The sequence below is a fragment of the Mustela putorius genome, unplaced genomic scaffold, assembly GCF_011764305.1.
Source record: "Mustela putorius furo isolate JIRA1106 unplaced genomic scaffold, ASM1176430v1.1 tig00003858_pilon_pilon_pilon, whole genome shotgun sequence".
Lineage (NCBI taxonomy): Eukaryota > Metazoa > Chordata > Mammalia > Carnivora > Mustelidae > Mustela > Mustela putorius.
Genome location: NW_025422010.1, coordinates 4720431 through 4746514, shown reverse-complemented (window position 1 = coordinate 4746514; position 26084 = coordinate 4720431). Strand labels below are relative to the sequence as shown.

The 26084-nt window shown below is 54.2% G+C and overlaps 1 protein-coding gene across 6 annotated transcripts in view; it reads right to left on the bottom strand.

Moving 5' to 3' along the window:
* TANGO2 (transport and golgi organization 2 homolog) overlaps positions 1–25654 on the bottom strand; it is a 41254-nt gene extending 15600 nt beyond the window's left edge. For 3 of the 6 annotated variants that reach the window (XM_004742618.2, XM_004742619.2, XM_045065335.1), the window contains exons 1-3: positions 25334–25604; positions 13764–13859; positions 4065–4153 (exon numbers count right to left, since the gene is read on the bottom strand). In XM_004742618.2, coding sequence (XP_004742675.1) covers positions 4065–4153; positions 13764–13859; positions 25334–25500 — 352 coding nt within the window. In that variant the 5' untranslated portion in view covers positions 25501–25604. The other 3 variants (XM_004742620.2, XM_004742621.2, XM_045065334.1) reach the window with 3 other exon arrangements.
* Between the last annotated feature and the right edge of the window lie 430 nt (positions 25655–26084).

The window sequence follows — 26084 nt, the reverse complement described above, 5'->3', positions numbered from 1 at the left end:
AAATCCAAATCCCAGGAAGCTTTCTGTTTTATAGAAATTCACAAGATGACTCTAAAATCGCTATGCACACACAAAAGAGCCAGGAGCCAAAGGAGTCCTGAAATAGAACAAAGCTGGAGGACTTAACACCACCTGATTTCAAAAACTTGTTGAAAAAAGCTGCAGTAATCCAGACAATGTGAGTTGGTATCAGCATTGATGAACAGATCGATGGGATACAAAGAAGTCCAAAATAGATCCACATACATGGGTTCAACTGATTTTCAACCAAGTTGCCATAGCAATGCAATAGACAAAAGAGTATCTATTCAATAAATAAGGCCAGAAGAACTGGGATCGATGTGGGTGAGATATGAGCCTCAACCCCTACCTCACGCCAAGTACAAAAACATAAGATAAATCAGACCTAAACACAAAACCCCAAATCAAAAGGCTTCTAGAAGCAAAAAGAGGAAAATATCTTTAAGGCCTTAGGGAAGGCAAAGACACAAACGGAATAAACCATCAAAGAGTAAACCACACTTCACTAAAAGAAAATATTCTGCTTACCAGAAGATGTCATTAAGAAAATGAGTAGGCAATACATTTATCCAACATACCAATCCAGAATGCATAAAAAACTCCTACAAATCAAATGCTGAAAAGTAAATAAGAATTCCACATCCAGCTAATCAACAGTGACCAGATTTACTCTCCTACCTAAAACCACCAAAAAATAAAATACATGAAACAGTGGGTTTCAAGACACCAGACATCTAAAAACAAAGGACAGAGATCTCTGAGATAAGAAACACACTAGATGAACCCCAAGACTGGAGAGGGTCTCCAAGACACTGTATGGGGAAGAGGCCCAGGCAGAGTCCACTGGACTCCCTGGCAGAGGAGAAGGGCTGGGAGCCTGGGGAGATTGAGGCAGCCAGAGTTCCTGGGACAGAGGACCAGAGAGGAGAGAGCTGCACAGAACCAGACAGCTGACTGGTACATGTGTGTGAGGAAACTACTGTGGCCAGGAAAGAACCATTCAGAAAGATTAGAGGAGACAGTGCTCACACAGGGCTGGGAAGAGTGCCTGTTCCCAGAAGTCAGCCTGGAAAACCTCAAGATCCAGGGGGCACAGGCAGGGAAGATGGAAGGATCTGCCTGAGGAGTAGGGAATCATTAGCCTTAGACTGGACATGGCTTCAGAGCCACTTAACCAATCCCAAAAGCAAGACCTGAAAGGATCAAACTGTTTCTGAGCATCTCAGCTGTGTCTCAAAACAAAGCTCAGGAATATTTATAGATAAACAAAAATATTCAGTCCCCAACAAGATAAAATCCATAAACATTTGGCATCCAACCAAAAATTACCAAGCATGCAAAGAAGCAGAAAGCCACAGCCCTGCTTACTAAAAGTTCAATCAATCTATTAAAACTGAACTAGAACTGAAACAGACGTCAGATTTTGCAGGCATGGATATTCAGTTAATAAAACTATATTCTGCATGCTAAAACAGTTAAGAACTTAAATGTAAAAGAGAAAAATTGAATTTCTAGAGATAAAAACTACATTGTAAGATTAAAAAAAAAATACATGGTGGGCTTAAAAGCAGATTAGACACTGCAGAAAAAAAGATTAGTGAATATGAAGATATGGCAGTAAAAATGACCTAAAATGAAACAGAGAGAAAAGAAGGTTTTTAAAAATGAATTGAACAGGGGTGCCTGGGTGTCTCAGTGGGTTAAGGCCTCTGCCTTCTGCTCAGGTCATGATCCCAGGGTTCTGGGATCGAGCCCCACATCGGGATTTCTGCTCTGCAGGGAGCCTTCTTTCTCCTCTCTCTCTCTCTCTGCCTGCCTCTTTGACTGCTTGTGATTTCTGTCTGTCAAATAAATAAATAAAATCTTAAAAAAAAAAATGAATTGAACATCATCAGGGGTGCCTGGCTGGCTCAGTCAGTTAAGTGTCTGACTCTTGATTTTGGCTCAGGTCATGAACTCAGGGTCGTGAGATTGAGCCCTAGATCGGGCTCTGCGCTCAGCCGTGTATCTGCTTGAGATTCTCTCTTCCTCTGCCCCTCCCCCCATTCATGCACATGCATGTGCATACTCTCTAAAAAACTGATAAATCGGAATGAATCTTGGAACACTGAAAAAAATAAAATAAAATTAAGTTAAAAAATTGACAAATCAAATCTTTCATCAAAGTGTGGGACAACCTCAAGAAAACTAATACATGTGTGAAGAGGCAGAGAGAAAGAGATTGAGAAGAAAGAGCAGGACACAGGGAAAATATTTTTTAAAAATAACACCCCAATTTTTCCAAACTTCTAACAAGTTCCCAAGGAACTGCTGATGTTAGTAGCTCAGAGATCACATCTGGAGAACCACTGGCCTATAATTTTGCACACAATTTGGTAATGCTGGATAGTGGGAGGATATGGATCTTAGTGTCTTCCAGCCCCAACTGGTGCAGTGCCACTGGGCCCACCGAGCACTGTCGTGAAGTCGGGCCACCCTCCCACCAGGCAGGAGCCCCGTAGCAGCATGCCAGAGACCAACTCCAAATCACTACAAATTGGCCCTGATTTTGGGGTAGGGTGCAGGCCGGAGTGCCTAAGCAGGTGGCCAGGATGGCCAAAGGAGCCCAACAGGCTAACCCTTCATCTTTGTCCTCATCCACAAAAATACTCAGGAAGTGCCATCAGGCCCTCCCCCCACCCACCCTGACCAGTTCCCCCACCCCCAACGCCACTTCAGTCTCCCATTAATGCCCTACAGCAGCGACACACACAGCCTGCCCCATGCCCATGACCCCCTTCCATTCTACTCTGGCTCAGGATGGTTGGCATCGTACTGGCCGGGCCCACAAGCTCCCTTCAGCCCTCCTCATGTAGCCCTGCAGGCCTGATCCTCAACCTCTGGGAGAGCCATGGCTAGTCCAGCCAAGGACCCCACATACACAGCCCCTCTGGGGTTACCATACTGAGGTACTTGAAGCTTACACAACAGGGGTCTCCTGCCCCCCATTTCTATCCTCATGTCTAGATATTTCCACAGTCTCCTGTGCAGCTTCTGAGGAGGCCAAGACATACCCAAGCGACCTAGCCTCTTGTTTCTCTTGTACTCACCAACAGGGGTCTCACCTCATAGCCTCACAGCAGCTTTCCCTGCCAGACCTCCTGTCCACGACACTGCCCTGCCTCAGTGTCCCCACTCCTGTCCTCTTCCCACACGGCACCAGGATGATCCAGCCTGGGCAGTGTTTCCCTCACACCACCACCCAACCAGTCTATACATGCCTTCTGTGGAAGTTCCTCAGTTCAGCTCTTAAATATTGCAGGCAAAGCTGGGCACACCTGGTGTCCCCAGGCCCTGAGGCTACCCACTCAGCCCACTGGGCCCCTGAGTACCCTTGTCAGCTCTGCCAGGCTCCCTCGTGCTTCCCTGATACCCAGCTCACAGGCAAAGGGACCCTGGCCTGACCAGCACCTGTCCACGTGCCTCCAAGTAGACCCCCATGGACAGAAACTGCTCTCTGTCCATGGGGCTAAGCTGGCAGGGGACACAGATGTCACCTCCACTTCTGCCTCTCTCTGTGGGAACTCCTCACGCAGCTCCCATCTGAGTGTGCTCCAACCAAGCCTCTCCTCCCCAAATGCAGACCAGCTCTGAAGCGAGGTGCACCGGCATGTAAACAGAAACATGTGCAGGTGTACACGCACACACGCGTGTACACACACACACACCACACAATGACGCTTCACGGGGTGACTGAATGTGAACCTGCACCTCCTATGAACCTGACCACACCCCCACTGCGAAAAGGTGGAGCCAAATAAACCAACCGATTCTTTCCAGCTACTTCTCTGGGAGTCCACAACACACGAAAACAGGTGGCCGGTGCTGGGTACACACTTCGGGGCTGGTCACCTCAATGCTGGTCCCAGACCCCAACCTGGGAGCTTCCCCCATGAAACCAGTCAGTGTCTACTCATTTGTTTTGCACTTACAGTACCAGTTAAAGGCACTTGGGGCCTCCTACTTCCCGCCATGCTGTGGCTGCCCCCTGAGGAAAGACTTACCACTGAGGACTTCATTGTTGTTCCCCCAGAAGTCAGCGACCTTGGATGGTCTGTGGTAAAATTCATCCCTGTTGGCTGCCAAGATGAGCCTGAAAGAGAAAGCATGACTAAAGGTCTCTGGGGGAAAACAGAAAAGCTAATGTTTTCCTCCTGTTGACAAAGAAAATCTGCCTCCATAGCAACAAAGGCAAGTCCTAAAGAGGACACGAACTCTCAGGAAACAAAGGTCAGTGATGGCTCCAGGCAGGTGGGTTTCCTAGGGAGCCTTCGGCCAAGGCTGTGCCCTAGGACCCTGCCAAAGAAAAGAGGAGATGCTGGGCAAAGACGCATATCCCATCCTGCCCTGCATACCCCACTCACCCAAAAAGGGTGGTAGGACCTGCAGAGGGGAGGGCCCTTAGCAGCTGAGACCAAGCATGTCCCAAGTGTCCTGGTGGCAGAGAGGTACCCTTCTGTCCATCTGTCCCTTCCCAAGGCCATCCACCGTGAGCCTGTGACTTCCTAGAAATGTGACCATCCCCACCAGAAGGGGCCAGGGTATGCATTGGAGCAGAGCACAGGCTCTCTGGGGGCTGCTCTCCTGAGTTTTGGGGTGTCTGAGGGAAGGAAGAGGGTAAGAACTTCTGTTTCTCTAGTGGTTTGCATTATGAATCCAACAAGTTTTTGTTGGCAAGTAGAAAAGATGTCAACGTTTTCAAAAGAGCTTTAGTTTTAACATAAGAAACAAATATTTTCTAGGTGGCTTTGCCATTTTAAATAAGAACACAGTGACTGAGTGGGACTGCACATCCATGAGACCTCTCTGGGTCTAAGATGTGATGGCCAAAGGATCCTCCGAGCACCATGGGCAGGTACACAGAGAACACGGGACCAGGAGCTATGGCTTGGCCACCTGTGGTCACACTGGGTCTGAAACCAAGTCAGTCTAGTCAGTGGTCAGACCCCAAGGAGTCTTCCAAAATAATTTCTGTATTGACTCTTAGATGTGTAAGAACATTTAGGGGCACCTGGGTGGCTCAATCGGGTAAGTGTCTACCTTTAGCTCAGCTCATGATCTCAGCGTCCTGGGATCAAGCCCCACGTGGGGTTCTCTGCTCTTCAGAGAGTCCACTTGTCCCTCTCTGTCTGCCCCTCCCCCTGCTCACGCATGCACTCTCTTTTCTCTCTTAAATAAACAAAATATTTTTTAAAAAATGATTTTTATGAGCACTTGCTTTCAGTAAAATGTGAGTTAACAAACTTCATAAAACTGAACATGAAACTGGCACCCACACCCACTGCCAAGACCCACAAAAGTCTTTCATCCTGTGTGCAACAGCCCCCTAACTTTGTACCTCCCCACCTAGCCCCAGGCATCAGTAAGGCCAAGGACTGGGGGTACCTCCCCACAGCCCCAGCCCCAGGCATCAGTAAGGCCAAGTAAACCCTCCGGATCTGCCCTGGAAGTGTCACCAGCTTCGGGACACCCATCCAAACTGTGGCAGCTCTCAATCCCCCCAGACACAGCCTTCTGGGCTGCTCCAGGTCTTGGGGACAGGCACTCAGGGAGTTGTCGCTGTCCCTGATACAAACCCCCAGCCATTTCCGGAACAGTCCTCTGCAGCTCGACCTGTCGGACCTCAGCCCCAGGTTGAGGTAGGCAGCCTTAGGGAGAAGCCCCTGGGCCTTGACCCCTATCTTCCACCATATCTGCTTTGTACCTTTCTTCTGTGATCCAATTCTGGATCCACCCCCGCTGGCACAGAGGGTACTGTTCCATGGGCTGCCTGTATGGGCCGGGGACCCCACCAACCCCTGTGGGCAGAGGTCATTCCATGTGGTCAGCAAACAGTGCTCTCCTTCAGACACGCATTCCTGCTCCTCTGCTCACTTGAACGGGTGGGGGGGTGGGCCCAGGGAGGTCGGGGAGGTGCTTCCCAAATTGACACCGGTACTATTGGCTTCTGGTCCTGATTCTTATGTAAGTCTCCAGAAAAGGAAAAAATGGGGAGAGGGGAAAAAAAGCTGACTGAGCAGAACCTTCTGTCCTAAGATTTCCAACTCCCTACTATTTTTAAAACAGGGAGCAGCAACATGCATTTGTTAATAACTAGAAATATTAACTGCTGGGTTATTGCTGCCGCAAGAGTTGCTATTTAGGGGCGCCTGAGTGACTCAGTCGGTTAAGCAGCTGCCTTCGGCTCAGGTGTGATCCTGGGGTCCTGGGGTCAAGCCCCACATCGGGCTCCCTGCTCAGTGGGGAGCCTGCTTCTTCCTCTCCCCCTGTCTGCCGCCCTGCCTACTTGTGCTCTGTCAAATAAAGAAATAAAAATCTTTAAAAAAAGAAAAAAAAAAGGAGTCACGATTTCGCTGAATTGCTAGTGGTTTGATGGGGATTCCATTACATATCTAATTGGGAAACATGTGGGCCTGAGTACTCAAATCAAGGCTCCAAGTAAGAGAAAGTACTCCCTCACTCACCACTTCTGGGTGCTGCAACCCCAAAAGGACATCTGTGCCACAGCACCCAGAGGCAGGGGCCATGCCCACAAGCCAGGGGCTCTGAGGACAGCAAGTTACCCAAAGCTTTGTTCTAATAACTGAAACCACCAACGACTCATCACTGATGCGGATTCCTCACCCTGCGACTGGGGGTGGGTCTGTGCATTGTCTCGAGGTACTGGGTGTGCACCACCTGAGTGAGCCTGCGCAGCACCCGTGGGGAGGAGTTTGTGCACCACCTGTGGGGCAGGGTCTGCGTACCACGGCGGGCGGGGGGGGGGGGGGGGTGTTGCCCACCACCTGCGGTGCACAGTCTGCGCAGCACCTGGGGAGTAGGAGTCTGCGCACAGTCAGGATGGTGGAGTCTATGCACCATCTCGGGGGTAAGCTGTGTGTTCTCTAGAAGGTGAGTCGGTGCACCATCTGGGATGGGCCTGAGCACCATCTGGGTGAGTAAATCTGTGACTATGGGGTGGGGGTGGGGGTCTCTGCACCATCTGAGGGGGCAAATCTGTGCACCCTCCATGGAGAGTTTAGCGCCAGGTAGCAGGTGCCCGGGGCCATGGCCCATGATGTCACCAGCAGTGAGGAGTCCCATGGAAGCCACCAGAAGGATGTGACAGCTCGCCCAGCAGCCCCTCCAGACTGGAGTCAACAAGGAGACTCAGCTCATGAGTCTAAACAGGCATTTTGGGGCACCTGGGTGGCTCAGTTGGTTAAGTGTCTGCCTTCAGCTCAGGTCATGATCCCAGGTTCCTGGGATTGAGCCCCACATCCAGCTCCATGCTCAGCAGGGAGCCTACTTCTCCCTGTCCTTCTGCCTGGTGCTCCCCCTGCTTGTGTGCTTTCTCTCTCTCTCTCTGTCAAATAAATAAATAAAAATCTTAAAAATAAATAAACAGACAGACAGACATTTTGATAAAGATGGTGGTTCTACAACCACGATGGTGTTACCTGACAGGAAGTGTACTGGTTTTCTTTGGGGCCTCACAAATGGCCACACACATAGCATATGCATGCAGCAGCTCAGAGCGGGCCTACTTCTCATCTGAGTCTGCGGTCAGGAACACGGGCCGGATGTGCCGTGTGCTCTGCTCAGCGGCCCCTAAGGTGCCAACTGGCAGGGTGTTGCTGAGGCTCAGCATCTTCCTCATGTTCCTGAGGTTGCTGCAGAATTCCCGTCCTCCGCCGGGGTCACTCTCAACGCCTGGAGCCCACCCCCAGTTCCTGGCCATGGGCCCCTCCAAGCACAGCAGCTTCTCTCTTCAGGAGGGGCCTGGCGGGGTGTCCCCTGATTACGTCAGACCAACACAGGACTGCTCCCATTTGACTACCTCTGAGGCAGCCAATTATGGACCTTCATCACACTGGCCAAATCCCTTCGCGTTTAGCCCCACAGTCCCACACACAACCAGGGAAATGGATGACACTGATGTGTACAGCGGGGGCAGGAATCTTGAGAGCCTACCACAGGGGTTACGGGAGCTCACATTTTACTTTGTTATGTCCTGTAGGGTATGACTTTTTTCCAAAAAGCGTGTATCCCTTTGCAAACAGGGGGAGAACTGGAATCCTGGAGAAAGACCGCTGCCTCTACAGAGGAAGGTCATGGGGACCCCGAAGCAAAGCTGCAGCCAGCAGGGAAAATTTCTAAGTCAGCACCTCCTAAGCTGCTCAAATAATTTCTCCTCTGCTCCACTCCTCACTGCAGTGCTGCAGGCATCAGTACCAAAACTGAAAACGAACAGAACCGACATTAGGCACCCAGACAGTACTCAACATTGGGTAACCGTCGCCAAAAATTGGAGGTTCCAAGTGCCAGGGCATGGGAGGCAGAAGCTGGGATCACCCAGGAGAATCCCACATCTGGGCAGGGGCAACCCCTATAGGGAGTGACACCCAAGGAGACCCCCTTACCAGGGCCAGTTCAGCACCAAGAAGATAGATGGGGAGGCCCGAGGGCATCTGGGGAGTCATACCAGGTCAGTGGGATGTGACATAGGGACGGCTGCCACACCTGGAGGGACAGGTATCCCCAACAGCGAGGGGCAGAGGGATGGTAACATGGGGGACAGGAGGTGTAGGCCATGGGATCCATGATACCAAGGCTGAGCTCAGCATCAGGCCTGGAGATGGTCTGCGGAAGTGGCCATGCTCATTTCACTCCCTGGGCAGGGGCTGAGCTGGCTCCCTCCCTCCCTGCCTGCGCTCAGGGAGTGTCACTCAATGATATACTAGGATTGCTAAATCTGGGCAAAACAGACCACAGGACGCATGCTCTAGTGGGCTATGCTTTCTCTTGTGGGGAAACAGATGATATGATGATCAAATGAGGCCCAAGAGAAGGAGAGATGCTTTGGGAGGCATGCCTTTCACCAGCAGACCTGCAAAGTGGCAGGCCATAGACCAAGCGCTACCATCGCTGGGCCAGGCCCAGGCAGGGGATGACAGGGAGAGGCTCATCTTTCAGGACTCCTGGGAAGCCAGAAAATACACGCCTGTGAGATCAGCATCGGCCAAGGGTAGAGCCGGGGGTGACACTGCCCATGCCATCAAAGGTGAGGCTGTCTCATTCTTTTCTGTAGGGCAGAGATGTTTAAATTATTTACATATACAGTTATACAGTTGACCCCTGATCACAGGGGTTGGGGCACCAACCCCCCTTCTTGCACAGTCAAAAATCCATGTATAACTTTTTTTTTAAATTAAAGCTCTTATCTATTTATTTGGTAGGGGGAGGGGGAGAGAGAGAGAGAGAGAGAGATGGAGCACAAGCAGGGGGAGCAGCAGAGGGAGAGGGAGAAGCAGGCTTCACACTAAGCAGAGCCCAATACGGGGCTCTATCCCAGGACCCTGGGATTAGGACCCGAGCCAAAGGCAGATGCTTAACCAACCAAGCCACCCAGGCACCCCAAAATCCATGTATAACTTTTGACTCCACTAAAACTTAACTGGTACTGGCCTACTGTTCATCTCAAACCTTATGAATAATGTAAACAATTAATTCATCTGTAATTTATATATTATGTGTATTACATGCCATATTTTTACAATAAAGTAAGCTAGAGAAAAATAAAATGTTATTAAGAAAATCACAAAAAGGGGGGCCTAGCTGGCTCAGTCGGTGGAACCCCCGACTCTTGATCTCAGGGTTGTTAAGTTCGAGCCCCACATTGGGTGTAGAGATTACTCAGAAAAAATTAAAAGTCTTAAAAAAGAATCATAAGGAAGAGAAAAATACATTTATAGTATCATACTTTAAAAAATCGGCATGGGGGCACCTGGGTGGCTCAGTGGGTTAAAGCCTCTGCCTTTGGCTTGGGTTGTGATCCCAAGATCCTAGGATCCATCCACCTGTCGGGCTCTCTGCTCAACGGGGAGCCTGCTTCCCTTCCTCTGTGTGCCTGCCTCTTTGTCTGCTTGTAATCTATCTGTCAAATAAATAAAATCTTAAAAAGAAAATAAAAATTAAAAATATATTTTAAAAAAAATCAGCATGTAAGTGGACTGGCACAGTGCAAATCCACGCTGTTCAGAGGCCAACTTTCTATGCAAGGATGGCTACCATCCCGGCTACAAAAGTCCCCTTCGCAACCATTGGACCCGGGAGCAACGGTGACTGCAGGGATGAGCTTAACCCACAAACAAAACCAGGTGCTTCCCATTACCCCAAGTGTCAAGAGGCCACTGCATGTGTGATGAAATTAAGGGTGCCTAAGACAGTGCAAGGAGCACAGGGTCTTCGATCGGTCCCAGCCACATGGATTGGCTTGGTGGGCAGCAGAGTCCAAGTGGATGGTGGCCCCAGGACTTGGCTTGTCCAGCGTGGTGGGAAGAAGTTGGTCTGTACAATGCACAATGATGATACACTATGAAGACATACTTCGCCACCAAACAGAGACATGGGCTGACATGGCCTGGGAAGCCTGTGGCATGGCCATCAAAAGACACTCGAGGGTATCAATTTGGCAGTTCCTCAGAAAGTCAAACACAGAATTGCCATATGATCCAGCAATTCTGCTTTGGGGTATCTGCCCCCAAGAGAAAGGAAAGTGGGACTCAAACGGACACTGTATGCAAATCTCCATAGTGGCATGAATCACAACAGCCAAAAAGGGGCAACAGTGCAGGGGTCTATCAAGAGATAGGTGGATAAAACTGTGGTCTTGCATATGGTGGGATGTTACTCAGCTACTCAGCCTCAAGAAGGAAGGAGATTCAGACACCTGCTACACCATGACCTTGAGGACCCTATGCTCAGTAAAAGAAGCCAGTCACACAAAAATACTATGGTTCCACTTATATGAGGTCCCCAGAGCAGTCAAGGTCATAGAAACAGAAAGGAGACTGGTGGTTCCTAGGGGTGGGGGGAGGGGAATGGGGTGTCAGTGTTTGGTGGTGACAGAGCTTCAGTTGGGGACAATGAAGGGTTCTGGAGATAGACGGATGGATGGCACGGAAGATTGCACAACAATGTGAATGTACTAAATGCCACTGAACTGGACATTTGTCCATGGTTAGAATGGCACACACTCCTATTCCTGCCAGTTATTGGGGGGTGAGGTATGGGGAGAGGAAGACACAGCAGTGGATGCCAATGCAGGAGACAGAAGCTGGTGCACCCCAGGCCAGGACAGGGAAGGCTAAAGCAAGAGGGGTGCTGGGGCAGGTCCTGCTGGCCCCATCCAGGGCCTCTTCCCTATCACACTGATGGCCCTGGAGCCTGGCCTGCTCCCCATCCCACTCCAGGCACCGGGAACCTCTCTCTAACCTCAGATAGGCCTAGGCTTGGCCTCTCCTCACTGGATCTGCTGCAGTGTCCCTCCCGAGGCGTTCTCCCACTTGCTCCCCCATCCTTTCCTCCTATCATGCACATACAGAACCACGGACACCAAGGGCCTGCGGCCCACCCATTCTCACGGGCCAGAGAGCCCCACAGCTAGAGCAGGCACTGCAACCCGAAACGCCTCTTGCCTTCCCACGCAAGAGGGTAAACAAGTGGATTCGGTCAGTCACCAGAGGTGGCAAATGTAGTTTCTGGCTCGGGGCTTTGGAATACACTGGAGAGAAATGCCAAGGCTGTCTCGAATCACAATCCATAAGGAGTCGTGGAAAGGTCATGGCAGTGACACACAGATCCTGAGCAAAAGCACGAGAGACCTCTTTTCCTCCTTCTTCCCGTGTTTATTTTACTGATAGAGACTGGCAGTAACTTCGGGAAACACCACATCCAGGGAGGCTGTGGCTAAATGTGGTTGTAAATACAGCCAGCAACAGATCCAGGAACTGTCAGACACCAGTCTCGTGTCCCCATGAGAGAAATCCTTCACTTCTCAGGTGAAAACGGAGTCATTTTGTTGGTATATAAGGGTTCACATGAGCACAGAAGGGCGCACATAAAACCGCAGTAGCCAAAGGGGTCGACCATGTCTGTGATCCAGTCCTTTTGACTCAGCCCAGAATTTGCCCCTCGTTGCCTCCTCACCATAAAGGAGCTGAACTTTGCGGCTGATACCTTATTAAGTTTTGTCAGTAGAGGGCGCCGGAGAGACACCCCGGAGGGAGAGGCTTCTTGGCCTGGCTACAAGGTGCTTCCTCAGGCTCCTTCTCCAGGATGATTCCCAATACACATGGGGCGTCCCCCAAGCACCCAGTGGCCAGCACCTTTGCCCAGTATCCTCCCACGACAGTTGCCAGCACACTGGAGAGTAGACTCCTAGCAAGTTCTGCTGCTATGGCGCCCCAGCGATTTCTTTCCTAGTCAATGCACCACAGCTGAGCCTCTCCAGCAAAGTCTGGCTCTCAGCCTGAGGGTGGAAGATGGGGCTCTGCCCAGGGCATTCCAATCCTAGTATGGTTAATAATTCTGGATGTTACGCTTCCCCAGCTCAAATAAATCATTGCACCTGGATTCTGCCCACTGGCTGCACCCTGACTCAAAGAGCTCATTCTGCTGGGAGTCGTTCAGGGTCAGCTCCAGGATCCTGGCCTGGCCCTGCTGGCCACTCTTCTGAATGATGGGAACACTGGGGACTCTTCAGTCCCCAGCCCCTGGCCTGGAATGACTTTCATTCAGCACGAAATTAGGCAACATGGTGTCTGTGCAATTTTGCACAGTGACTCAAATCTAAGAAGCTAGTCAAGATGATTTAAATCATTTCTGGTATAAATTTTAAATGTATTTGTTTTTTAATTTTATTTACTTATTTGTCAGAGAGACAGCGAGCACAAGCAGGGGGAGAGGCAGGCAGAGGGAGAAGCAGGCTCCCCACCAAGCAAGGAGCCCCATGTAGGACTTGATCCCAGGACCCTGGGATCATGACCCAAGCCGAAGGCAGACACCCAACCGACTGAGCCACCCAGGCATCCCTTGGTATAGATTTTAAAATGATGAAAACTTTCCAAGCAATTGCACTAGTGATCAGTTTAAAATATCATTTCGGGGGCACCTGGGTGGCTGGGATCGAGCCCTGCATCGGGCTCCCTGCTCAGTGGGGAACCTGCTGCTGCCTGCCGCTTCCCCTACTTGTGCACTCACTCTCTCACTCTCTCTCGCTCTCAGTCTCTGTCAAATAAATAAATAAATAAATAAAATGCTTATTTGGTTTTTTAAATGTCATTTTTGGTTTTGGGTTACCTCTCAGTCTCATACTCATAGATGAATTCCCACTAGGTTGCCCCAGGGAACACAGGGACACATCCAGAGCCCAGGGTCATGGGGAGCGGGGGGGTTGCATTGGATCATGTCTTACCCCTTTCTGGCCTCAGTTTCCCACCTCCTCTGCTGGTCTCCCAGCTTCCCCACCCCTACCCTCATTCCCCAGTATAGGACCCACAGACCCTCTGTTGCCACCACCACCCAGATTTTCCACTGGCAACACAGACCAGCCAATCCAAACGGGGCTTTTGCTCATCAAACCAGTTCTGCCACCCCTGGTGCCCCTGTCGAGACCATAGGAGTGCACCCCTGGCTGGCCGCATGTGGCTCCTCTGTGCTGCCCACACAGCGACCTTAAGCAGCGAAGTCTCTTTATGTCAGTTCAGCGTTCCTGCCACCGAGCGGTACTCACTGCCACACCCCATACTTACTGAGTAACCACCGTGGGACAGGGCAGGTCCAGCCTGTACAGCCTGTCCCCATCCCCACGTGGGCACTAGCAGGACAGTGGGGACCCTGAGGCCAAGCAGAGGCCCGCAGACACAGAGCAAGGGGGTTACCTGTATGCATTTTTAGAGACAGGGCGAGGATCGAACTTAAAGAAGATGATGCACATGGGTCCCTGAGAATGGTTCTGTTCACAAAGGATCACCAGTCTGCGGGAAAAGGAAAAAAAATGCATTGAATAAACAGCAGACAACACAACACTGCCTTCCTGCACTTGCAGTGCTCCCTAGCCCAGAACGACCTGCCTCCGGGATGCCCCTCACCCTTACGGGGCATGGCAGAATATGCCAGACACCATGATGCTCATCAGCACCAGCCAACCAGCTCCCTAAGTGTGCACACACATCAGCATGGGCCAGACTGTCCTGCGCTGCCTGCAAGGCTCACTGGTCCTGGCCACACCACGTGAAGGCTGGCCACAGGAGCAAGAATGAGACCCACAGGCACAGCTGGGGCATCCGGTGGGCACCCTTCCCCACCACACCTGGGTGGCCCTGTGGTTTGTTCCATCCCCTCCACCTAACCCTAACTATCCCATCCCCTGGCAATGGCACCTATTCCAGGCCCCAGCCCCCAAGGAAAGGCTGCATCCCATCTGACCAGCCTGGGGACGCCAGCCCACGCCATCCACCCACGACAGCACAGATGCAGCCTGGGGACCCATGTAAGCAGGTGAGCCCAAGGGGCAAAACACAGGTGCTGGTGAAGTGGACAGGCAGCCAGGTCCCAAGGAGCGAGGACAAAGTGCCTACCCTTGTACACGCAGGCCCTGGGCCTGGCGGCCTCTAGGCCCACCAGATATTTACCCCAACCGAGCTGAGGATGGAGATGAGCTCCTGAGGCCATTGACCCTGGACAAAGTGGCTGTGAGGAGCTCTGGTCCTGTATGTGTGCCTAAGCCAGGGCACGGTGGTAGGGTGGAGCCAGAGGCCAGGGCCAGGGAATGGATGACACAGAGGCTGCGGAGGTATTGAAGGGAGCCAAAAAAGATACCCCAAGAAGAGCCTCATGAGCAAGGGAGGTGAGGGAGTGTTCAGCAGATGTGCGTGCATGTGAGGCATTGAGGTCTGCGCGCATGTGCGAGTGTACAGCCACGGTGGGTATCTGCGTGTGTGTGCTCCCGCCTATGCCTACATGCAGGCATGTGACTGTGTATGTGTGTGCATGTGCCTGAAGGAGGCCGGTGAGCTCCCAGTGAGCTAGCCTGGGGCCCCTGGGTCTGGGGAGGGTCCGTGTGGTACCCTGCCTATCCCACACCCCAAAAGAGTAAGCACATAGTGCCTAGTAGAGCAGGGTTTGGGGTCTGCATCTGTAAAGAGGGTCTGTGAATTGGGTCCCAGCTGGGAGAAGGTGGGATGTGATGCCCAGACCCTGCCCATCCTTGCTCCAGGTCTCAATATAAACCACAAAAACTGTGCCATTCCTAAAGCCATGGCAGGGTTGGGGGGGCCGAGGGGGTACCAGCCTGTTGTGAGGGCTGCTGGCACAGTGATCCCTGCAGGCATGGGAGGAGGAGTGGGCAAGAGGGGCTCTAATTCAGTGCCCCAAGACAGGGTCCTTACCACCCACACACATACAGTCCTGAGAGAGGCGGACCCCGGCCATGGAATGGGGCAGGGGAACAGAAGAGAGGTGAGGGCCCCCCTCTAGACCCGCACAACTGCTCCCAGTTCTTAGGTCTCTGAAGTGAAACATGTTCTGTTTGGGGACTCACAGAAGGAGGACATTCCCACCATGCCAACACTGCCCTCTAAGCTGTACCAGCACCCAAGTGTGGGCGGGTGGGTGGACAGGTGGTAGGGGATCTAGCCACAGAGCATGGAAAAGCCAAGGAGGGGCTGAAGACCGAGGCTGGCACTGTGGACACGACCACAGCTCGGGGCCACATGGAGGTCTTCCTGTGGCTGACACCACGCTGTCCCTGCCTCGCCACTCCTTTCTGCTCACTGATCTGGCTGGCCTGGGAAGTAGAGGGAGGGGGTCAGGAAGAAGGGATCAGCGCCACTACTGTCACCACTGGCTCCCACAGGCCCTAGAGGGATCCCCACGACTCAGTCCCATGTCCCCTCTGCCCTAGCCCCTGCAGGCACGAGCACAGTGATACCATCCCTGTCCTTGGTAGAACCCTCGGTTGTGCAGGTGACATCACCATGGTAACCAGTGCCACTGCAGAAATGCAGGGTGCCAGGAGATGGAGCTGAAAGCAGTGCCTGATGCAGAAGAGGTCCCCGAGGTGACAGCAGCACGCTGGGTTCCCACCCTTGGCTGCCGGGGTAGTGCCCACGAGGGCCAGCATCCTAGGCTTACCTGATGATATCAAGACTGGTGGGCAGGCTGCTGGAACTGACCCTTCTAGTAAAAACAACTCAAAATGCTTGAAAGAATATGAAAAGATCTTAAAAGCACCCAAGAACTAACAAGGTCATGCAGGATTTGGCCAGTATCTCAGAGAACGTGGAAACCCAGAGAAAAAAGAGAGCAGAGTACACTGGCTATTCCCTGGGGCACTGGCCTATGTGGGCAAACTGGGCTCTGGTGGGCGTGAAGGTGAGGGAGACTGAAGATAAGGCCCAGGGCTGCCCCAAGATGGGACTGTAGTAGGAAACCCTCCCCTGAGTGGAGCTGGGACCCTGAAAGGCACCACTCCTAGGGTGAGGGTGGGCTCTATCCTCAGCCACCCCCAGGTGCCACAGGGACAGCACACAAAGTGGGGAAGAAGCGCTGAGAAGTCACAAGAGCACAGCTGGAGCAACACTAGGGTTCCAGGGATCCTCATGCCAAGACTCGAATTGACAGTGCTCCTCAACACCTGGAGAACGGAAGTTCTCATCTTCTTGCTAGACCTCTGAGAAATCCCATCAATCATTTCCAGGACAAAGAGCAGGACAATCAGAAAGAACGCCACATAACGAAACCCAGCGCCATAAGCAAGGAGCAGCGGAAAGTGATCCACAACACATCTCACAAAACCACCAGGCTCTGACTGCAGAAAAATGAAGCTGGAGAACATCTGCAGGAAAAGGATCCAAGAAAGAAGAAACCAGGAGGTCCGCAAAGCACCAGAAAGGACTTTTAGTACCAGAAGCTCTGGGAACCACAGATTAAAACTCAGCAGTGGATTTACAATGAGCAGATTAGACAATTAGACAGATGAGACCAGTCAAATTGTCCAGAACGTGGTCCAGGGAGGTAGAAAGCACATGGGGCCTCCTGGAGTCCTAAGTGCCCCAACCCACCAGGGGCAGCAGGTGGTCACCTGCCACTTGGCCATTGTCCACCACAGAAGACACAGGCCTTCTCACTCCCAGGGAGCTGGTTTCTCCCACAAAGGAGAACACTACAGGAGAGGTTAACTGCCACTGCCTATGGCAACCAGGCCAACCAGGGTCAGTGGGAGGAGCCCTGCCAAGCCACCACTTCTGAAATCTGAGAGCCCCACCAGGACAGAGGATGGTTCTGAGGCTTACTCCACCAGGGACATGCTGTCTCACCAGGAACATGCAGCTCTGGGTTATCAGAAGAGGGCATGATGTAGGCCTTGGCCTGCTGTGCACCTCTCTAGGCTGTGTGCCTAGCTGCTGGACAAGGCCATCCACTGGGAGCAGCTCTGGCTACTGATGCTCACAAGCAAGAGGTAGAGCCCTCCAACTTGGCTGTAGGACCTCACCATCCTAGCCAGCCCATGTGGGTGGCAGCCCAGCCCTCCAGACAGTGGCAGCAGGGAGGGCTCTGTGGTTGGAGGGAAGGCCACTGATTGATCTTCAAGCAGCCTGGCGCCAGACGTGTGGGCACAAAGCCCAGGGCTGCGGCCTCGATGAAGACGTGGTCATTGGGAGGGAAGGACCAGAGGAAAGCCAGCCCCTGGGGAGGGGACCATCAGGAACTGCCTTTCTCTCCAATCCCTCACCCCCCCACTCAAGCCAGGCCCGCTGCCCACTGCCCCACCCCTTCTCAGCTCCATGTCCCATCACCCCCTGCAACCTCTTTCACCTAGGCAGGTCTCATGGGTGCAGAGCCCTTCTCCCAGCATGCCCCCACCTAGGCCCTGGTGAAATCCTCCCTGACATCCTACTTGTTGGGCCACCTTCTCCCTCCTGCTGACTTGCAGGGCTCCCCGAGTGAGCTCTGGATGCAGCCACTGTGGTCCCAGGCACTGTCCCACAGGCTAGGCACAGGGCAGGCAAGAGGCTGGAACCACTAACAGGGGCAAACAGCGTTCTGCTCTTGCCATCGCACGCCTGCCTGCCTGGCCACTCGGGGCACTAAGACAACACTGTTCTCCACTACCCATGGTTCCGAGGCTGGCACAGTGGGAAAAAGATGGGGACAGGCCTCTGTAGGCCCCACCATGCCAGCTGGGGCAGGGGTTCATCCATATTTGGTGGTTTCTTTCCTTGTCATGGGGAACTCACCTTGGAAGGACACCGGAGCTGGTAAAATGTATAAAGGAGGGTGGAGTCCCAGGCAATAGTGTGCCTGGCTTTCTCAGTGACATCCCCGCCCCTCTGGTCCCCACCTCCACCAGGCATGTAAGCCTGGGCCCTCGTGGAATGTCTGCATCCCCGTGGCAGCCTCCAGGCCAGGGGCAGCCCAAAGTTAGAGGAAGAGACGGGCAGGAAGATCCTGGGGAGGTGTGATCAAGAACCTCACCCATGGACCTTGGCAACCTCGGGGGGGGGGCACCTTGAGGCAGCAAAGCTTGGCAGCATCCAAGCAGTGAAGGAAGCCGCACCCAACCCTGCCTGTTGCGCCCAGGATGCTGTGGGCCCCAGGAGGTGAAGGAGGCAACAACGGTGGTATGCACACCCACCCCCTGGCTTGCAGATGGCACCTGAATGTCATACACCCGTCCTTTTCACATGGGAAGGGTTCCCCTTCCCCTCATTTGGCCTCACAGCAACCAGGAGAGCAGCACAGGTAACCCCATGCATGCAAAGGAGTACCCCCATCAAAAAGGGGCAGGTGCCACAGAATCTGTTCCTCTGGGAGGGTGACACACAGACCCAGAGAAGGCCAGGCCCCCGGTGCCACAGAGCAAAGGACAGGACAGCCAGGGAAAACTTTCCCATGCCAGGTGCTTCACAGGGGTGATTCCCCTCTCCCCAAGAGCTCTGGCAGTGTGCCTAAGGTCACACAGGAGGCCTGTGGAGGCATCTGCCGGCAGCGCTCAGAGCAAAGGGGCAGGCACATGTGGGCTGTTGGCCTCCCAACCCTGCGTCTGCTCCCAGGCAGCCTCCCAGAAAGCCACGACACCCCCAGCACCACACCTCAACACCACTCTGGCCCACCCACAAACCACCCCACCCAGTGCCTTCATGGAATCGCTAAGAAGCCAACATGCCCGCTGCAGTGTTCTCTTAGTGGTCAACCCTTGGAAAGCTGGTGATAGGTGACAAAAAGTCCCCACGTCCACACATGGTCCCACTAGGGGTGCTGTCTCACAAAAGCCACAAACTCAAGGGTGCAGCCGGGCCTCGGAGCTGCCCACAGGGATGGAAGAGCCCAGACAGCAGCCCAGACCCATGTGAGCAATAGGGCTGGAAAATGGAGCCTATGAGGTGGCCAACCATCCTGACGGGGGCCCCAGAACCCCCGCAGGGCACAGAGGCTGAGGGTGCGGGGTCGCCTATCATTTCAGGCTGTGTGTACCCGAAGAGATGCTTCCTGGACTATTCCACAGAGAAAACAAGAGGGCTGGGCCCCACCGGTGAGGAGGCGGCCTCAGCAATCACTCGCTCAAGAGCATCAGCCCCATGGCTTCCCAGTGACACCACTTTCCAGAACTCACAGAGACTCTTATAGCTGCAAGCGGCTACCAGGCAATCTTCGTCACAAGCAAGATTTCACCTGAGAAGCCGACCTCTGTGACCCAGTGATGACTCTGTTGTAAAAAACTACCCAGGCCTTTCCTGGAACTGAATAGGGCCCTCGTGTGGGAAACAGAAAGGCCACAGCTCTAAAGTAAGTTCTCTCTCATGGCATCTGACAAAGGCCCCCAATCCAGGGACTGGGACTCAAGCTGAGCAGGTACATGAGGCCACACATACACGGACGAGAGCAGCACCCCCACACTACACCTCACACCTGCCCACAGCCTGGGACGCCAGCTGTGTCTTTGGCCTGCCTAGAAACACGCCGTGGAAAGGAAGCTCTGCGTCCCCCGGGGTGGCCTCCCCCAGCCCAAGTGTGTGCCTCTCCCAGGTGCCCCCCACCAGGAGCCCAGGGCCCACACTCCCTGTACACACCTACAGTCCCTGGGCATACCTGAGCTCCGGCAGGAAGGACCTACAAGGTGTGAGGCCAAAGCAGAAAGTTCACTTCAAACCAAAGCCATGGGCTGCCCCTTTCTTCTCTCTGAGAAAGCCAGAGGAAGTCCTCCCAGCTCCCCGCTCCTGCCTTCCCCTACTCTGAGCACTTGGTACGCAAAACTCGAAGAATGGGTCCTGAGTCTCCTATCAGTTCTTCTTAGCACTGGAAGCTTTCACGCACTCCCAGCCCATCTGCTGATAAGGCTTTTGAGAGTTCTTAGCATGCTCCACACTGCCTGCTACTCTTCCCCCTCCCCCACTGCTGCCTCTGAAAACTGCCCACTCCAGCTGGGGCCTTCCTCTTCCTCCCCTGCCTTCCAGAAGAACCAACAGAGCTGTCCTACCAGCCAAGGGCAGCCAGGTACATGCCGACATACAGCATAACCAGGCTTTTCATCTGACTCAAGCACCAAGCCTCACTCCACACGGGGTCTAACAAGAGCACTACAAGGAAACGACTTGAGCTGGTGGGCAGACAGCCCGGCCAAACGTGGGTCAGGGCCACACGCCAAGACGCACAGTGACAGCTGCTGTGGCTCAGGTGAGGGCCGTGTGGGGACAAGGCTTGGCACCTGGATGGACCGATGGTGAGGATCTCCTTCCCTGGCCCAGGAAGGCACGTCCACAACCCCACAGAGGCTCATCAGGAGAGAAGGCAAGTGGGGCCCAAGGGCCACAAGGACCACACCTTGCTGTTGCCGCTAGCCCAGATGAGGAAGGGTATGGCCAGGGGATGAGGAGACCTCAGCACTGCTGGGGGTGCTCACTGATCCCTGTGTCCCTCTTGTGCACTCCAGATGCCACCCAGATGCTCGCCCACCCAGCCTGGGGGTTCACAGTCATCACACACCAACTGTGCCCACCACCCACCCCACACCAACCAGCACCATCTCCTCCAGCATTTGCAACAAGGCTGGCCCCCTTCCCTTCCTCCCAGCACACCCATCCTCCCACACCTGCGACCCACTCGTCCATCCCCAGCCCAAGGCTCCACACTGCCTGTGGCCACAAACAGCAGCTCCCATGGGCCAGTGGAGTCTGTGGTTGTGGTTCCCACCATCAGGTTATCCAGGAGCACATATTCTCATCTGGTAAGTTTCCAAGTATACTCACTCTGCAAAAGCCCTGTATCTTGTCGGCAGTACGCCTCCAGATATTTCTCAGTGAAGTATGGGTGTATGCCATGGGGTTACACACACACAGGATCCCGCTGCCCTGTCCTCCTGCTGACTGGCTGTGCAGAGCTGTCCTCACCAAGGGGCAGCTGTCCCCCAAGCCTGCTAGCCGCTGCTTGGCTTCCCCAGAGGACATACCCCTTCACTTGGCCACTTGGCTCTGCTGGATGTTTCAGTCCCATCACGTTTCTAGCCCCTGCAGAGTGCCACAGAGGAGCCCCATGCCCAGGCCCTGCAAATGGGCTGCAGACCTTCCTAGGGCAGAGACGGAGGAGGCGGAATGTCTGGGTGGAGGAAGATGCTCTCAGGTGAGCAGACCTGGCCCAGCTCCCCCCAGACATCCAGTGCAGGTACCACCGGCTGGGTAGAGGTGGATCCCGCCAGCACCACAGCCTGCCGCTGCTGCCTTCCTCGGGGTGGCAGGAAACACTCACCACAGTTATACTGGCAACTCCCAGGGCCACGCACCTTACAGCCACCTGCCTGCCCGCATCCACGAATCACCAATTTGGGTATTAAACCCTGGACTTCTGCCGCACTGATCTGCAGGGCGGTGCACGTGGTATGGGCAGGCTCACCGCCTATCTGTTCCACCAGTAGCCAATATTTCCTCCCCGTCCTGCCCCTGTCCTGCAGCCTTGCCCGTGCCACTGCCCATTGGAAAGAGTCTGTTTCTTTACCACACGTTTTCCCCATCACTACCGCAGAGCAGCCGCCTTCCCTGTCCCAAAGCAAAAGGTCCTTTCCCTTGCCTTCTTCATATGGTTGTATCTTGACTTAGTTCTCAGGTGAGCCTGTGTCCTGCTCCAGCGGGCAGTGTAAGGTATGGACCCCCCCCTTGCTTCTCAGGTGCCAGGCGTCAGGTCTGTCCCACCTCAGCCATACCCTGGACATGCAGTCACTGGGCTCCACAGGGTCCAGCATGTGAGGCAGGCCTCTTAGCTTCAGCACACACTCTGGCCAAGTCTCCCTCTTGGCTATTCAAAGAATCTTCAAAGAGCCTAATGAATGGTGCTGGGCCATGCCCCACCCCCGCTCATGATTACCGACCCCCCCACACACACTGGGCAGGAAGCACAGCAAGCTGGTAAGTCTTGAATGAGCCCTGAAGCCCTGGATCCCTGGATCCTTGGCTCCCTGGCTCCCCAGCAGCCCCATGGCAGCACAGAGAGCACACCGCCTTGGCACGGGTACCAAAGCCAGAAATGAGCCAACCTCATCCCTAAGGACACAAGTCAGGGAAGGGCCATCTGGTCTGGGGAAAAAAGGGGACAGCTGGGTGCTCGAATACCTTTTTAATATGGATGCTAGTGGTGTGGCTGGTGGGCTCCCTGTATAAGCCATGGGGCTGGAAGTTTAAAACACGTGCACTCTCGCTGCAGGTGTGTTTTATGTGTCCTCTCATGGGAAGGCTGGTATAGCGAGGAAAGCAAGGCCAAGAAAGAGCCTGTCCGTGGGAGACCCGGCCAAGAGCAAACGCAGCACTGGTGCAAAACCTTCAAAGCAGAACCCAGCGCAGCAGGGCTGCTGTAGAATTCTGCACAATGACACCAGCCCCTGAGCAGAGAGCAAAACCACACCTGACAACAGGGGTGTCAAGGGAGGTGAGGGGACCTGCCACCTTGGTGGGAGCACTTTCCTTTATCAGCTGGATGGAGGAGAGACGGCCAAATCAGAATGCAGCCAAGAATGATGGGGATGCGCATGAATGAGTGGGGAGCTCTTGTGGCCTCCAAGGGCCTAGACTCCCAGAAAGGGAGGCTCCCCGTTCATATCACGTTCATCTCCCAATGGCTGGCTGCACACGTGAAGGCAGAATCTGCAGCTCCATTTCACTCGGGATGTATGTTCAAGGTTAGCCAGCCTGTCTATCTGGTCTTGAGGGGCCACGTAGAGGACAGGGCCTTTGGGCTTCATGTACCTGGGCTAAGGAGCCAGACAGCCCGGGCTCCCCCAGTGCAGACCAGGCTATCACTGTGGCAGTCCCCCGGGGCGGAGCTGGAAGGCGGGTACTGCTCTTTTCGCGTGACGCATCATGTCCTCCCGGTGGCTGCCAGCCGAGGACGTAAACACACATGGGAACACAGTGTCGCTGTGCTGTTTGGGAGCCTTGGCTGAGAAAGCCCTGACGTCTGTAAATATTCTGAGCAGCCGGCCCACTGCAACACCCCACCCTCCTCCCAGCTCGGCAACCGAGGATTCTACAGTCTGTGTTTTGTCATTTTGACTAAGTGGCGTTTTACCGCGACCAATTTTCCACAGGGTTACTCCCTTCTGAGATCTCCACAATGTTTGGGGAGCACTAACTCAGCTCCACGCCAAGTGTCACTGTCCCTGCTGTTCAAAGGAGCAATACAAATGAGAGGAAGAAGGAACATTAGAGAAAGCTCTGGACACAGGGCAGCCCCTCTACCTTAGCCCCTTCTGACTTCCCCACAAGCCAGGGGCCAGCCCGGCCTCACAGTGACCTCTGCTGTCTCCATGCTTAATAAAGGACAACAGAGTATTCCCACCAAGATGTACTTCAAGTGACAGGAGCCACCGAGAGATGGTGGATGGCCTTTTTTAACTTTAAAGTGCGCACATGTCATTTTTGCAAATCTAAAAAAGAAAGTTAAGAAAGAAAAAAAAAAAGTTGCAATGAAAATCAAAATACAGCTTGGTGACCTGGGGTGACCTTGTTTTCACGGAGCCCATCACCCCACCTCACAGTCTGGACCAACAAATGCCAGATTCCATGGTGATGCCCTCACACACTGACATGTCGCCAAAGGATGGACCCAGTTCCTGCACATCTGGAGCGTCAATGACAAGTGCGGCACCACTTCTAAAAGCCCTTCCGGCTTCCTTGTCGTAGGCCTTTGATCTCCAGACATGCTCTGGAGGCCCCTCATTTCTCCACATAAGTCCTTAGAAGGAACAGGCACACTTCCTCTGTGGGAAGGCACCACACCGCCTCCCCCTCTGATGCAGAAGCCAGGCATGCGAAAGAGACCCCAAGATACCACACACAGTTACACCCATGGTGAAAAGTGATCAAAAAGCCCACAAAATGAGGTCACAAAAAAAGCATGAGGCAATAACAATAATTCAGGGGCTGGGTAGGCAGGGCAGAACTGACAGCCTGTTTCCTTCATTCAGGGAAAGCTGTTGTCACCACCACACATCAGAGCATGCAGTCTGAGTGGACTGCAGTCTCTGGACATGCCAGTAACATGAAGGCATAGGACTGGGGCTGATAGTCAAAAACCAGATAAGGTGGGAGCACCAGGGCAGCCTAGCTACCACATGGGAGCACTAGGATCCTGGAGAGGAGAGCACAGAGCTGTGTCCTCCTGCCTCCACCTCACCAGACAGGTCACCAAAGCAGGCAGGATCCTGAGACAGTGGCCCAGGTGGAGCGGAGGCACTGGGACCTGGCCCTGGCTCTGAGTGACCTTGGGAACACCCCTCGCCCCTCAGTCCGAGTTTTCTTCACCGTGGACAGCAGCCAACCAATGAATATTTATCCAAAAAGGTTGCTCAGGGGATTAATAAGCAAGTCCGAGAAAGCATTTCCAAAGTGCTACAAGCTGTAGGCGCCCCTTATAGCTGCCATCAAATCCCATCTGCCTCGCTGAAGAAAGCTCTGAGTCCAGAAAGCAGCAGCAAAATAGCAGGCAGCAGGTGGGGGGAGCAGGTCGCCAGGCCAGGCTAGCATGTAATATCCCTGCTGGAGGAAAAGGCCTGAAGCTCAGGGACTGGTCCAAGGGCAAAAGGCTCACTCTACAGCTGTGGCCCAGGGGGAGCCCATGAAGCACTTGACGTGCTGGGGCAGGGGAAGGGGTCTTAAAGCCCAACACCAGGGCCAGCCCTTGCCCTGGGTGCAGTCCTGCCCAATCCCTACCCCTGAAGCCCCAGGGGTGGGGGGATGGTCTGACTGACTGAGCCACCCCAGAAAAGGCATGTCCAAGAGCAGGCATGACCCAGCACTTGCTGCCTACTCAAACATCAGCTGTCACCCAGCTGCCCCGCAACAGGCCACAGGGAGGTGGCACCGTGACTCAGGGCTTCAGAACTGAGGCCCTAAGCCCACCCACCCTGCAGCGACCACGCAGCTCCCAGCCCCGCCAGTCTTTGCTTTCCCGCAGTGAGACCGACCGGCCTGCCAACGGACCGTGCCTCCCATTCTGGCGGGGATTACTGGAAACGCCTTCCAGTATCGCATGGGGCTCTTCGTCCGGGTCAGTTTGGTCTCTCCGGACCCAGCCGCAGGACTTCCATTCCACGCATTGGGAAAGGGAAACAGGCAGGGTGGGGAGGTGCATCCCTGCCCCTCCCCTCCCTACTCGCGCCCCCAGAGCCCCACGCCCGGGATCCCTCGCCGGCCCTTCGCCGAGAGAAGTCCGCCGGCCCGGGCCCCCAGCCGCACACTCACCGCCTCCGCCGCCGCTGACTTCCGGGTGCCGCGCCCGCGCGCCACCGCCGCCGCCCAGGCCCCGCCCCCACGCCCTCCGAGCGCTCGCCATTGGGCTGCTGCGCCAGGGGCGGGGAGGCACGCCGCGACCGCGAGCACCGTTGGCTGAGCGTGCTGTCGCTCGGGGGCTACAGCCCTCCCGGCGCCCCGCCCCCAGAGCTGCGCCAAGCTTCGGGTCTGCGCGGGCGTCTGGGGGTCTCGTGACCCCCGCCGCTTTCCCAGGCTTCCAGGCTCCCCACGCCAGAGGACGCCCATGGGAAGTCGCTGCAGCTTGCGGCCGCCCCAAGGGCATGCTTTCGTGGACCCATTAGGGCTGCGGTCTGAACTCCAGGGGCCATAGGTCACCAAACCACCTGGCGGCCTTCTCCGGGAGTGATAGAGGGATGCCCACTTCCGGACCCGCCCCTCAGGCTGGCTCCTGTTCCACACCTACAA